Source organism: Nanorana parkeri, unplaced genomic scaffold (genome assembly GCF_000935625.1).
Source record: "Nanorana parkeri isolate BGI_ZX_2015 unplaced genomic scaffold, ASM93562v1 scaffold1392, whole genome shotgun sequence".
NCBI classification, from domain to species: Eukaryota; Metazoa; Chordata; class Amphibia; order Anura; family Dicroglossidae; genus Nanorana; species Nanorana parkeri.
The window spans coordinates 13,465-29,157 of record NW_017307660.1 but is presented as its reverse complement, the minus strand read 5'-3'; the positions used below and the strand labels follow the sequence as shown (position 1 = coordinate 29,157).

At 44.4% G+C, this 15,693-nt stretch overlaps 1 protein-coding gene across 1 annotated transcript in view; it reads right to left on the bottom strand.

Moving 5' to 3' along the window:
• Positions 1–15,693, bottom strand: part of QPCT (glutaminyl-peptide cyclotransferase) — a 205,846-nt gene that overhangs the window by 182,646 nt on the left and 7,507 nt on the right. Inside the window, exon 2 of the mRNA XM_018569769.1 lies at positions 2,143–2,289. Coding sequence (XP_018425271.1) covers positions 2,143–2,289 — 147 coding nt within the window. The remainder of the gene's footprint in view (positions 1–2,142; positions 2,290–15,693) is intronic.

Here is a 15,693-nt window from a genome sequence, read left to right as displayed (position 1 = left end):
GGTAGCCCCCCCCCCCCCTGTAACTTGGTACCCTCCTGTACATGCAGGAAGGGTTTTTTTCAGGGGTCGAGCTTGGTCTGTAGCGGGCTTTACCAAACAGCGATCCGGGAGTGGAGCAGAGTCGCTTGAGTGGTAAGGTATGTGGTTTAGCGGCCTGGCGATGGGGGTAGGGAGGGAGAGCCCGCACACAGCCTGCACAGAGCCCGCAGTCTACCCGAGAGCCCGCACACAGCCTGCACAGTGCCCATACAGAGACTGCAGTCCACCTGAGAGCCCACACACAGCCCGCACAGAGCCCGCAGTCCACCTGAGAGCCAGCACAGTGCCCGCACAGAGCCTGCAGCCCACCTGAGAGCCCACACACAGGGTGCCTGCACGGAGCCCGCAGTGCTCCTGAGAGCCTGTACAGTGCCCGCACAGAGCTCGCAGTCCACCTGAGAGCCCTCACACATGCCGCACAGAGCCTGCAGTCCACCTGAGGGCCCACACACAGCCTGCACCGAGCCCGCAGCCCACTTGAGAGCCCGCACAGTGCCTGCAGCCTAAAGCTGTGTAGGGGGCCCTAAAAGTTTCTGATGGCAGCCCTGTCAAACAGAGACCTTGCAAAAAGTTAGTTTCCTAGCTCTGAACAGCATAGGAATTACTGAATCCAATTGGCACTTATCCCTTAGAGCCTGGGCTTCAACAGCCAAGCTGTTAAATCCAGCATTCAAGAAGGATGGTAAACAAGCCCCTAGTCCCTAAGTGTCATGTCCTCCTGGGGCAGTTTGGTTCAGCGAGGGTAACAGGAATGATTTGGTGTGCCAAACCTTACAGGTGAATGAAGAAACAGATTTACAAAGACCCAATGCAGGCAGAAGACACACAGTAGCGAAGAAGGCAAGGATGGAGATGACTTACGAATCTAGTCCTTGCTCTTTTTAGCACTTATTCACACAGAGGTGCACATCAGTACAGCATGCACGTCTGGGCAAAACCTGCACCTGGGAGAGACAGGTGCTGCATGTAGCAACATGCAGCCACCTGTAAATCTCTATGACAGGACGTGTTTGCAGTTGGCTACATGTTGACCCAAACTTGCACATCCGTACAGGTACAGCTGCTCGCTCTTGGATGCAGGCAGTTGTTGCTGTTGCTGTTCATCTATGTGAATGAGGCCCTAATCTGAAGAAGATGGGTATTCCTTTACCCGGTAGCATCCTTAATGCTCCTGTAATACCAAAAAGAGGAGCTGACCCTCAAAGGGCATGTGAAGCAAGTGAAGATGTGAAGTCCCCAGAACCCCATCACAGCTAAAGTTTATGATCATTTGGTCCACACCAACATTGATTATTTTCCATTTAAGGGCCCAGTCGCTGACAGTTTGACATAGTAAAACCAAGGCCAGAATTGGGTGCAATGCAGTATCAGAGAGGGAAAACATGGACCTAGATCTTACAGCCTCTTGTCATGGGGTCCTTGAAAGAAGAGACATCCACCGCTGGTATGGTGCTTGCCTTGTTTAGGCAAGAGATGGCTGGATCAACCACAGGAACAGGCCAAGAGTGTTTAGAGTCCTTATGGAGAAACACTTCAAACAGAAGATGATGTAAAAGAGTCCTTGAAGTGGGAGTCCAAGTGGGAGGCTTGTATGAGCCAAGACTGGATAATGAGATGGAAGTAGCGACGTGCTGATCCTCCAGCCTCACGTTAGTGTCTACCATGTCAATTAGACATAACCAGGAGGAGTAAACTGGACTCATAGGTGGCCACCACAGTGCTACATACTACATGGCTCTGGACCTGGAAACTACTTAGCAGTGAGAGACCAGATCTAAGCCTGTAAAGTACTCAAAGTGCCAGAAGGCCACTTCCAGGCTCACTCTGCGAATGTCTAGTTCGGCAGGGTCTGTCACAGTAAGATGCAATAACACTAGCAAAAATCAGAAGCATGCTGATCATGGGAGGGGTTATACCCTGGGGGCTGGCCAACAGGTTTTTTTGTTTACCAGTGTCCTATTCTCCTGTAGGTGGCAGTATAACCCAGATATTTAAGAATCCTGTGTCCTGCAATGAGGACATGTTTTTATTGTGATTGGAAAAAAAATAAAAAGATCCTATCAGGAGAAATTCAGTTACAGGATTTTGAAAAATAAAACTCACTTGCTGTACTGCATAGCTCCCTGGTGACCCAGCAAATCTCTCAATTAAAATGGGTTTTAAATCCATCTTCCACATTTCCAATATGTCTGTCTGAGTCAGAACTCGCCGGACATCAGCTGTACGCAAAACCAGAGGGCGATGCAAATTCTGCACATAAAAATAATATATAATATTATTATGTAATATAAAACAATATAAATGAACAATGTTTTAGATAACACATAATATAAATTACACATATTTTAAACATGCAAATGTATACAAGTGTTTATCTTTTGGCATTAACCTTCCCTTTAAAATGCAAAGAAATAAAAGGGAGTACTGTGTATTCCAAAAATGATTATTTCTGTGGTTATCTGTACCCAGTGTAAATATTGCCATTTCTTTATGCTTTGTCTCCAGATGTGTAATCTGCAGCCATCTGCATACACCAGCAACTTTCCTGTTTCAGGTTCTACTATACAGTAATACCTTGGTTTACAAGTAACTTGGTTTGAGAGCGTTTTGCAAGACAAGCAAACATTTCTGAAAAATTTTGCCTTGATATACAAGCAAATGTCTTACAATAAGAGCAAAATTTTGTAGAAAAGCGCCACCCGAATAAGGCTGTAGCTGTGTGAGCGATGAGTCTGTTTAACGACAACACAATGTCACATTGGATAGATTCCTTGTTAAGGTTTCACGAAATGAAAAAGATTCCATTGAGTCAAGAGATAGCAGTGATTCCGTTAGTGATAGTGAAAGTCGTCCTACACAATAATCCTTCTCTCTCTCATCCCCCTCACACCAACCACAAAGGTATGGGTAATTGGTTTATTTGTCTTTATATTTTGTACAGTATTATATTACAGTACAGTATTGTAATCATTTGTATATGAATATTTTTGGGTTGTGGAACGAATCATCTGAATTTCCATTATTTCCTATGGGGAAGTTCGCTTTGATATACAAGCGCTTTGGATTACAAGCATGCTTCCGGAACGAATTATGCTCGTAAACCAAGGTATTACTGTATATACATTAAGGCAGGGCAGCCATCAGAAAGTTTGGGTCCCCTTATACAGATTGCCGCATGGTCACGGGTCGCCCACTCCGCTCACACACACACAATGCACCGTGCACGTGTTTATTCGAATGCAGATGGTGGGGGCAGGGGTTTGGTTTACATTTTTATTATTTTTTTACTTTGTTTTTACTTAATTTTTTTACTCATCGCCTTTTTATTTTTTACATTTTTAAGTATTTACATTTTTAATTGTTATTTATTTTTTTACTATTTTATTTCACTTGACTTCACTGATATTTCACAGGAGCCCAGCAACACATTATACAGCAATGCAGAATGACAACCAGCTATAGAGGACTAAAAGTCCAGCAATACATTATACAGGAGTGCAGAATAATAGTATTATCCTGCATTGATGTATGATGTATTGCTGGGATCTGTAGTCCTCTATAGCTGGTTGCCATTCGGCATTGCTTTATAATGTATTGCTGGGATTTGTAGTCCTCTATAACTGTAGCTATTATTATAATACCATCAGTGACATTGCTTGGATTTGTAGAGGACTACAAATCCAAGCAATAAACCATACACCAATGCAGAATAATAGGAAGCTACATACTCTGTGCTGATCCGGTGTGACTGTCCAGGGGTGTGGAAATTTAAAAAAAAACTACTTGTCCAAGGGCTGAAGCGGGGGCCAAATCTACTTGTCCTTCACGACAATCTACTTGTCCCAATACAAAAAATAGTTTTAATCAAAACTAAGGATGCACCAATACCGGTTTTTCAGTATCGAGTATGAGTACTGATTTTTTGCTTTCGGATCTCGCCGGCACAGAATACTAATACCGGTGCTTCCGCTGACATAGAGCAGGCTTCCCTGGTAATCAGATTACAGCCGAATGTAAGTTTCTCGCAAGCTGGCAAGGACCATATGAGATAAATGAACAGGTCTGTGAGGTAAATTACAAAGTGAGCCAACCAGGCAGGAGGAAGCCAGAGCAAATTTACCATATAAATGTACTAAAACCCTGGGTAGAACGAGAGGTGTTAACGATGAGGCAAAGTGCATTTACGCACAAAATAATTCAGACGGATCCGGAAGTACGGATTGCAGAGACTCTAGCACCTCATCAAAAGCTAGAAGTAAAGGAGTTTGTGGGTAAAAATAGAGATGTGTTCTCTCCGATCCCAGGTAAAACACAGATTGTTAAACATGACATTGTTACTGAACCAGGGAAAAGGATTAACTTGAGGCCTTACAGGATACCAGAGGCTAGAAGTTAATGCCGAAGTAAGGAAAATGTTAGAATTAGGGGTTATTGAGGTTTCACAGAGTGAGTGGAACAGTCCGATTGTTCTAGTGCCCAAACCAAATGGGGAAATACGATTCTGTAATGAATTTCGTAAATTGAATGAAATTTCTAAATTTTGTGTGTACCCTATGCCTCGGATTGATGAATTAATAGAGCCAGATATTTAAGTACTTTAGACTTAACAAAAGGCTATTGGCAGGTTCCTCTGGCAGAAAAGGCAAAGGAAAAGACTGCTTTTTGTACACCAGAGGGCTTATTTCAGTATGAAGTATTACCGTTTGGGTTACACGGTGCCCCTGCGACTTTTCAGAGGATGATGGATAGAATCCTTAGGCCTCATAGAGAGTATGCAGCTGCCTACCTTGATGACTTAGTGATTCATAGTGCAGACTGGGAAACACATTTGCCCCAAGTTCAGGCGGTGATAGATTCTATCCGGACTGCCGGCCTAACTGCCATCCCTGATAAATGCTCTTTAGGATTGGAAGAGGCCGAATATTTGGGCTACAGTATTGGAAGGGGGTTACTTAGACCACAAAAAGGCAAAGTAGAGGCAATTTATTGCTGGCCTCGTCCGGTAACAAAAAAACAAGTGAGGGCATTTCTAGGTCTTGCTGAGTAGATTACCGTAGATTCATCCCTAATTTTGCTACAATCGCTAATCCTTTAACAGAGCTAACTAAGTCTAAAAGTTCAGTGATGGTAAAGTGGAACCCTGAGGCAGAGCTGGCCTTTAATACCTTGAAGATGGCATTATGTAGTCACCCCCGATTTCACAAAAGGATTTGTGGTGCAAACTGATGCTTCTGATGTTGGTTTGGGAGCAGTCTTATCTCAAGTGCAGAGGGGTGAAGAACATCCCGTCATGTACTTGAGTAGGAAATTGAATGTGCATGAACAAAGATACTCTGTAGTCGAAAAAGAGTGTTTGGCAATTAAATGGGCGTTAGAAGCATTAAAATACTATCTGCTAGGTAGAAGGTTTAAACTGGTTACCGATCATGCACCTTTAACTTGGATGAGGCAAAATAAAGAGACAAATGCTAGAGTGACCAGGTGGTTTCTCAGTCTTCAGGCATTTAATTTCTCTATGGAACACAGGGCTGGTAAAGCCCAGGGTAATGCCGATGGTCTTTCCCGTGTACACTGCCTAATGGTGAAGGCCGCTCGGGCCCCTGTAGGTCTGAGCTGGGGGGGGAGGATATGTGACTGGGTGTGTGGAAGAGTAGTGGAGGGGAGGTATGTAGGACCCAGAATCCTCCATAGTCTTTATCCACTCACACATCTTTTTTTAATTGAGTAGTTAGCAGCAGCTTAATTCGAAGGCTGCTGACTCCTGGGGAGAAGTAGTTGACAGGACTGCTGGGGCAGGGTTGTGAGTGAAACTTCTGAGTGGTCATGTGACCTTAGGGCTTGTTGTTGAAGTCTCACTCTCCCTCAGAAACAGGCCCACCAAATAAAGCTTGAAGGATGTCTGGGGAGTATGTTTTTGAGGCAGATGCAGTGAACATTGCACTCCACACCACTGTAACACCATTTCGCCACCATGGTCCGCCGTTTATGATGCATTAACCCTTTCGCTGCCAAGGACGTACGGCATACGGACCCACAAAAGTGCTTCCAGTGCGGGTGATCGTATCCATACGCCGCCGGAATGGAACATGTATGCGTCCCGGCCAGAAAACCCGCACCCCTACGGACCTGCAAATGAGGTGAGCGTAGGGGGGCGTAGGTTTTTTTTTTCTCATGGCTTCAAAATTTCCAGAAATGTTACATCTCTAGAGACCTCCACCAAGCGCTGACAGATTGGAAAATTAATTTTTTCTTAGCATATGGAATGTGGGAGAGATGCTGTAGATTTGCCCTCTGTATTGTCCATCAGACAAGCACACATTTATACATAAGCATAGGCATTCATATGACTTACAGAAGCTTTCCAGAGCACTTTTGGCTCACATTCAAAGATCTAAATTGGACGGAAAACTACTCCCATCTAATGATGGTATAGCAAGGCTTAATATAGACTAGAGAAAGACCTTGCGCTTCAAATACATGTAAAAGACCAGATGAAGTTAAGGAATCAAGGTCAGAGGCACTACAATTGCTAACAACCCCTGCTAAAGAGCCACCTGATCACTTGTATGGTGCGGGAAGGGTTTGGGAAGTGTTCACCCCCCTCCCTCCGCTGCTGGCTATCCCGGGCTCCTCTGTTCTCTGTGTGGGCCAGGGACCAGCACGGTGGGTCTTTGTGGCTGAATCAAAGGGGAGATCAGCACATTTCAGCGGCTGATCTCCCCTCTGATCACGAAGTGCGAAAGTGATGTGAATTACATAACTTCCACTTTCAGACTGTCATTTCTCCAGCTACTGTAGCCAGAGAAGCAGATCTCTGCTTCATTAGCTTCTTTGAGGTCCCTAGGTGACATTAGATGTCTAATAGACCCAGATGTCTCCATAAAGAGGACCTGTCACTTTGTCTGTGCTATCACATAGTGCGGCTTATTAGTCCCCATGTGATAGCAATAAAGGTAAGTGTAAAACAATAAAAATAAAGTTTAAATTAAAGACACATAAAAAACTTAAAAAACTTAAGTCCCCCGCCCCCACCTACAAACAAACTCTAACACGCATCAGCTGCACCTAAATGCGAAATGATGATTGTACCGCACATTTAACATATCAACGCAAATGTCAAAGTGTGAGTAATAATTCTAGGGCCATCAATCACTGTTAACACTAAATTGATGAGCGGTAAAAGCTTTTAAAGCATCGCCTATGGCCAATTTTGGGTATAGTCGTTTTTGTGATTTTGTGGGGGCATGCAATTTTAAGGCTAGACATGTTTGGTGTCTATTTACACGACGTTACCTCATCTTTTATATTTTACCAAAAATTGGGTAATAATAAAATGTTTCATAGCAAAACATAGGGAAAACGTTTTTTTTTCTTCAAACATTTTGGTACTTTTTTCTTTATATAGTAAAAAATAAAAAACCTAGTGGTGATTAAAAGAGAACTATACGTTAAGTAGGGTCACGGGAGGACATATACCAACCTCTTCTGTGTCCCAAAGCTCAGTATATCGTGGGCAATAGCCCGCATTATACTGAGAGCCGCAGCCAGGACGGATCCCGACAATACTGTCGAGATCACGCGCCTTATAGTTCTCCTTTAAATACCACCAAAAGAAAGCTCTATCTGCCCCCCAAAAAATGAAATAAAATGAATTTCAGTACGGTGTTGCATGACTGAATAAATGTAAGTCAAAGTACCTCAGCGCTGAATACTGAAAAATGGCCTGGACAGAAAGGGGGTTTAACAACCCGTCCTTCAACTGGTTAAATAGGCTGTACAGTCTAAAAGTTGTAGCTAGTAAATAAATACCTAATTTCACTAATGAATATTACCTTCTTGGCTGTGTTTCTGTCCTCACTATGATAAATCTTTTTGTATATAGTGTTTAAAATTAAATAGTACAATAGGCTAACGATACAACCACTCGCAATTAATGGCCCACACTAACTAAAGTACATTCTATGCCTACAATGGCTTGCTCTACGCACTGAAAAAAATGGTGTCCCTGCAAACCCTTTTACCTGAAATGAAATGTTGGCATCTTTTGGCTTTGCATTTCCATAAAGGTATATATTAGGGATGTCCCGATACAATTTTTTCAAGACCACATACAAGTACTTTCCCTCAGGTACTTGCCGATACCAATTACCAATACTTTTTCTTAAAGGGACGTTTTTTCTAAAACAATAGACTAATGTTTTTAGGGCAGTGTAAAGAAGCCCGTCAAAGAGCCTCTGCTGGTAGCACTGCGCGGGCATCTGCGCATTATGTGCGTGTTCACGGTTTGACCCATGGAGTCAGACCTGGGCATGCTTCTCTGCGCAAAGGTGCATGTGCACACATGCTACAGATTCTGGTGCCAGATGGGCTATTTAAACTGTGTCTCCCTGATGCTCAGTGCTGGATGATAGTCAGCTTTCTTCTATCAAGGTCCAGCATTCTGTTCCAGTACTCCTGTTGTTGACATGGCTAGTCCTGACCCTTCGGCTGTTCTCCTGTACCCCTGACTGTTCCTGACGCTTCTTCTGCCTGCTGTTCTTGTACCGTGCTGTCCTCATGGGATTGACCTCGGCCTGCTCTTCAACTATGATTTCTTCTTCTGCCTGATACTGCATTGCCTGCATGGTTCTGACTCGGCCTGCTCCTGACCTTGCTATTCCAGACGTGCATCCCCTGCGTTGTCTGCTGCTCTACAGTTGTCATCCAAGACTGCTCTTCTGCCCACAGTCTTCAGGCATTTGTGCCCCTATGGCTGCATACAGATGTCACCATGTCTGCATACAGATGTGAGTGCAAGATTGCTCTTTACTTGACTTCATCTTGTTTTAGATTTTTATTATCCTATGCCTGCATTAACTTTGCTTCAAGATTCAACATCCTTTACCTGCATGAACTTTTGATCTATGCCAATGGAAGACCAAACTTTCTACATTCCAGTAAGGTGTCCTTGGGGATGGGCTTCGAGTGAGGAGAAGGCCTTAGGGCAGGGGTAGGCATCCTTGGCTCTCCAGCTGTGCTGAAACTACAAATCGCATAAGGCAATGCAAGCCACAGGCATGACTATCAGAGGCAGAAGCATGATGGGATTTGTAGTTTAAGCACAGCTGGAGAGCTAAGGTTGCATTAGGACTGCCTTAGGGTATGGTGGAAGTGTGGTATACGTGTTATCATTCTGGTTTCTTATTTGCACCTGTTCATTGAGTACTTTGCCCAAGGCAATGCTGCTCTAGTTTTTTGTCCAAAACAATGGTCACTTTTCCTGTTTTACCATTTCACCTTCACTAAGAATTCCTAGTGTCCAGATAATTATAGCACATAAATCATGTACGATAATAAATCCTAAATCTAAAACTGTAAGACAGACATGAAGATGTTGCCTGGGGATGGTCAATGCCCCTTGTACTCTGTAAAACTATAAATTGTGAGTGTAAGAGCACATTAGCAGAGTACTCTTGTATCTCTCCAATATTGACAATATTACTGTATGGTCAATAAATTCACCTATTCATAACAGAACTAAGAGTCTCGTCCTGGGTTGACAACGACACAGATCTCACTAGGGCTGTATACAGATCTCATCAGGGGTACGTAAAGATCTCATCAGGGCTACGTATGATCTCACCAGGGCTGTGTACATATGTCACGAGGGCTGCGTTTGGGACTCTCCAGGGCTCTGAGGGTGGATGTTGGGCTGCATAGGTGTGTGTGCTGCTAAACAGGTGGGTATGGGGCTGTCCTTTGCTGTGCCGGCACCGGGAAGTAGGAGGAGACAATGTACAACTGGACAGGCACTGTCAAAGACAGCTGCCTGAGGTCACCATCAAGCCCAGGACCTCCGGCAGCCGAATCCATTTTAAAATTTAAAGGGCCAGTATCGGCTCTATGTATCGGGGAATTTTCACGACTACATGTACTCGTGAAAATGCCCTCCATCGGCCCTGATACCAATACTAGTATCGGTACCAGGACACCCCTAGTATATACAAATGCAAAACCTGCTAAAAGCAGGTCAGAAGGAGGTCAACTGCAGATCAAATGCACCTGTCAATGAGTTCTAAATGATCTCAGAAACATCTTAAACTGATGTCAAACCGATTCTATCAACACAATTGCAAATATACTGTAGATATACAGTGCTGGTTTTATTTTTTTGACCAGTGTTAGTTTTAAAAAAATAGTGTTACTATAAAAAAGCATACATTGCATTCTATTTGACCCAGTGAATTTTACACTGAAATTATGTTTCTGGTACAAAGCATGGCAAAGTCATTTGCAAATACATAAAGGGCATTCTTTTCCATTTTGCACATTTTCTTATTATGTGACACATTTCCCTCAGGGAAAATTTAGTGTGATACCAAATAATAACAAAAAAAAGTGCAGCGCTATATATCCAAACCACTATAATATCCAAATATATATATATATATTTACAGTTGTGTGAAAAAGTGTTGTCCCCCTTCCTGATTTTTCATTGTTTTGCACGTTTGTCACACTTTAATGTTTCAGATCATCAAACAAATTTAAATATTAGTCAAAGATAACACAAGTAAACACAACATGCAGTTTTTAAAAACAGGTTTTTATTATTAATGGAAAACAAAATCCAAACATACATGGCCCTGTGTGAAAAGGTGTTTGCCACCTAAACCTAATAATTGGTTGGGCCACCCTTAGCAGCAAGAACTGCAATCAAGCGTTTGCGATAACTTGCAATGAGTCTGTTACAGCACTGTGCAGGAATTTTGGTCCACTCATCTTTGCAGAATTGTTGTAATTCAGCCACATTGGAAGTTTTGCGAGCATGAACCACCTTTTTAAGGTCATGCCACAGCATCTCAATAGGATTCAGGTCAGGACTTCAACTAGGCCACTCCAAAGTCTTCATTTTGTTTTTCTTCAGCCATTCAGAGGTGGACTTGCTGGTGTGTTTTGGATAATTGTCCTGCTGTAGAACCCAAGTTCGCTTCAGCCTGAGGTCACGAACAGATGGCCGCACATTATCCTTTAGGATTTTTTGGTAGAATTCATGGTTCCATTTATCACAGCAAGTCTTTCAGGTCCTGAAGCAGCAAAACAGCCCCAGACCATCACACTACCACCACCATATTTTACTGTTGGTATGATGTTCTTTTTCTGAAATGTTGTGTTACTCTTACGCCAGATGTAATGGGACACACGCCTTCCAAAAAGTTCAACTTTTGTCTCGTCAGTCCACAGAGTATTTTCACAAAAGTCTTGGGGATCATCAAGATGTTTTCTGGCATAAGGGAGATGAGTTTTTATGTTCTTTTTGCTCAGCAGCGGTTTTCGTCTTGGAACTCTGCCATGCAGGCCATTTTTGCCCAGTCTCTTTCTTATGGTGGAGTCATGACCACAGAGCTGAACTGAGGCAAGTGAGGTCTGCAGTTCTTTGGATGTTGTTGTGGGGTCTTTTGTGAACTCTTGGATGAGTCGTCGCTGCACTCTTGGGGAAGCTTCACCACTGTTCCATGTTTTCGCCCATTTGTGGATAATGGCTCTCACTGTGCTTCGCTGAAGTCCCATGCAGCTCCTCCTCACAGCACGGAGCTGACTAGGGGAAGTCCTGGCTGTTTTGCATTGCACATGCTCAGTGCAAGTTTTCTTTCCCAGAGAGTCAACTCTGCAGAAGTTAGAGCAGTGATTAACCCCTACTGTGCCACAGGATCTATACAGTTTGGACACACAAATGTATTGATTAATACGAGCAAATGTGTTTGTGTAATGCCCTGCGTGTAATGCTGCTTGTAATGCCCTGCGTGTAATGCTACGTTTAATGCTGCTTGTAATGCCCTGCGTGTAATTCTGCCTGTAATGCCCTGCGTGTAATGCTGCCTGTAATGCCCTGCGTGTAATGCTGCCTGTAATGCCCTGCGTGTAATGCTACCTTTAATGCCCTGCGTGTAATGCTACCTTTAATGCTGCTTGTAATGCCCTGCGTGTAATGCTGCTTGTAATGCCCTGCGTGTAATGCTGCTTGTAATGCCTTGCGTGTAATGCTGCTTGTAATGCCCTGCGTGTAATGCTGCTAGTATGCCCTGCGTGTAAGCCCTACGTGTAATGCTGCGTGTATGTCATGCGTGTAATGCTGCGTGTATGCCCTGCGTGTAATGCGTGTATACCCTGCGTGTAATGCTGTGTGTATGCCCTGCGTGTAATGCTGCTAGTATGCCCTGCGTGTAAGCCCTACGTGTAATGCTGCGTGTATGTCATGCGTGTAATGCTGCGTGTATGCCCTGCGTGTAAGCCATGGGTGTAATGCCCTGCATTTAAGCCCTGTGTGTAATGCTGCATGTATGCCCTGCATGTAAGCCCTGTGTGTATTGCTGCGTGTATGCCCTGCGTGTTGTGCTGCATGTAATGCCCTACGTGTTCTGCTGCGCGTGTTGTGTCGTGTGTGTGTTTGTGCAATGGCCGGTATTGGTCCAGCAAGAGAATGATTAGTTTGTTCCCAGGTACACTCGGTATATCTGTGCACAAGTAGAATAGGATGGAGTTGGGTCAGGCAGGGCAACTGGTGGCGAGTAACTTTTAAGGCCTGGCTAGTAGCTCAGGACCTGAAATTTTGAGCCCTGTATATACACACACACACACAGTATCTCACAGAAGTGAGTACACCCCCTCAAATTTTTGAAAACATTTTATTATATCATTACATGTGACGACACAGAAGAAATTACACTTTCCTACAATGTAAAGTAGTGAGTGTACAGCTTGTGAATCAGTGTACACTTGCTGTCCCCTCAAAATAACTCAACACACAGCCATTAATGTCTAAACCGCTGGCAACAAAAGTGAGTACACCCCTAAGTGAAAATGTCCAAATTGGGCCCAATTAGCCATTTTCCCTCCCCGGTGTCATGTGACTCGTTAGTGTTACAAGGTCTCAGGTGTGAATGGGGAGCAGATGTGTTAAATTTGGTGTTATCGCTCTCACTCTCTTACAGGTTACTGGAAGTTCAACACGGGACACCTCATGGCAAAAAACTCTCTGAGGATCTGAAAAAAAGAATTGTTGGTCTACATAAAGATGGCGAACCTTTTTAAACCCGAGTGCCCAAACTGCGACGCAAAATCAATTTATTTACCTCAAAGTGCCAGCGCTGAAAATAAGTTTAGTACTGTATATCAGTTTGGGCGCTCGGGTTTAAGAAACGTTCAACATCACTGCCTTAGGCCCCAATTCACACCAAGCGGCATACCTTACAAGCGGGGCCAGGATAGCGTGACTGTCAGGGGCGACGTTCCAGCAAAGATCGCGCAACCTTCACCGTCGGGGCTGCATTCAAAAATAGAAAAATTGCGCGACAGCCGCAGGAAAAAGGGTCCTGCTGAAGGGACAGCGACGAGCGACATGGAGCTGTACATTAGAACAGCTCCATTGAATAACATTGGCCGGCTACTTCTTGCGATAATGCGCGAAATAGCGGGATTTTACGCAAAGTGTGAATGGGGCCTTAGGCAAAATTGGGAAACATGCATATTCAAACATTTACACACTTAATAAAACACATGCACACGTAATGAAACACACACACCATACGCTTATTAAAACACACATATTACACACACACAGAACTACTAATAAAAATGAATAAAACATTGCCCCCTCTCCTGCTTACCTGTTTTGCAGGGAGGTGGGCTGCATCCCTGGGGTCTCTCATCTCTGCATCTCTCATGGGGGAGGGGGCTGTGCTGGGCCTCCCGGGGTCCTAGCGAGGAGGAAACGGCCGTCTAATCTGCCTGTTTAGAGGCCGCCGCCTGATTGTGACCGCGTACTGAGGCAATCTGGGTCGGTTGGATCTATTTCTATTGGTGGTCCCTGAACCTGGGCTCGCGTGCCAGCAGAGAGGGCCCCGCGTGCCCTCCCTGTCACGCGTGCCATAGGTTCGCCACCACTGGCCTAGGCTATAAGAAGATTGCCAAGACCCTGAAACTGAGCTGCAGCACGGTGGCCAAGACCATGCAGCGGTTTAACAGGACAGGTTCCACTCAGAACAGGCCTCGCCACGGGCGACCAAACAAGTTGCGTGCACGTGCTCAGCGTCATATCCAGGAGGTTGTCTTTGGGAAATCAACGTATGACTGCTGCCAGCATTGCTGCAGAGGTTGAAGGGGTGGGGGGTCAGCCTGTCAGTGGTCAGACCATACGCCGCACACTGCATCAAATGGGTCTTCATGGCTGTCGTCCCAGAAGGAAGCCTCTTCTAAAGATGATGCACAAGAAAGCCCGCAAACAGTTTGCTGAAGACAAGCAGACTAAGGACATGGATTACTGGAACCATGTCCTGTGGTCTGATGAGACCAAGATAAACTTATTTGGTTCAGATGGTGTCAAGCGTGTGTGGCGGCAACCAGGTGAGGAGTACGAAGACAAGTGTGTCTTGCCTACAGTCAAGCATGGTGGTGGGAGTGTCATGGTCTGGGGCTGCATGAGTGCTGCCGGCACTGGGGAGCTACAGTTCATTGAGGGAACCATGAATGCCAACATGTACTGTGACATACTGAAGCAGAGCATGATCCCCTCCCTTCGGAGACTGGGCCGCAGGGCAGTATTCCAACATGATAACGACCCCAAACACACCTCCAAGACGACCACTGCCTTGCTAAAGAAGCTGAGGGTAAAGGTGATGGACTGGCCAAGCATGTCTCCAGACCTAAACCCTATTGAGCATCTGTGTGGCATCCTCAAACGGAAGGTGGAGGATCGCAAGGTCTCTAACATCCACCAGCTCCGTGATGTCATCATGTAGGAGTGGAAGAGGACTCCAGTGGCAACCTGTGAAGCTCTGGTGAACTCCATGCCCAAGAGGGTTAAGGCAGTGCTGGAAAATAATGGTGGCCACACAAAATTTTGACACTTTGGGCCCAATTTGGACATTCTCACTTAGGGGTGTACTCACTTTTGTTGCCAGCGGTTTAGACATTAATGGCTGTGTGTTGAGTTATTTTGAGGGAACAGCAAATGTACACTGATATACAAGCTGTACACTCACTACTTAACATTGTAGCAAAGTGTCGTCACATGAAATGATATAATAAAATATTTTCAAAAATATGAGTTGTGTACTCACTTCCGTGATATATATATACATACACACACACACACACATATGAGAATATATTTATATATGAGGAAACAAGAAATATGAGAATATATATATATATTTTTTTAAATCATATTAGTGGTCCGCGGGATTTAAAATGATGAATTTAGTGGTCCATGAGGTCTGAAAGGTTGGCGACCTCTGGCTTACACTGTACACTAAAAGTGCCCACTCACTTTCTCCATTGTCCATTGAATGTTTTTGCTATAGGCAGTGACCAGACAGATTGCAACACAGGTAAAGAGACAGATCACAAGACACAGGTAAGATCACCCTACCAAGCCGACAGCCATGGCGTTCTCGTTTCAAGGTCTCCTTATGTGTAAGATCAGAGCCATCAATTCATAGTTAGACTAAATTAAAAGTCCCTAAAATTATTTTTCTACCTCTGGTGGGTGCATGGGTGTGTAAAACATTATAGGTTTTTATGTATGTACATACATCCTGAATACACATGTGCAGGGCTTGAAAAATCCACTCGTCCGCTCGTCTGTGACGAGAGGTCGGCGGAGCCCAACAAGCAGCT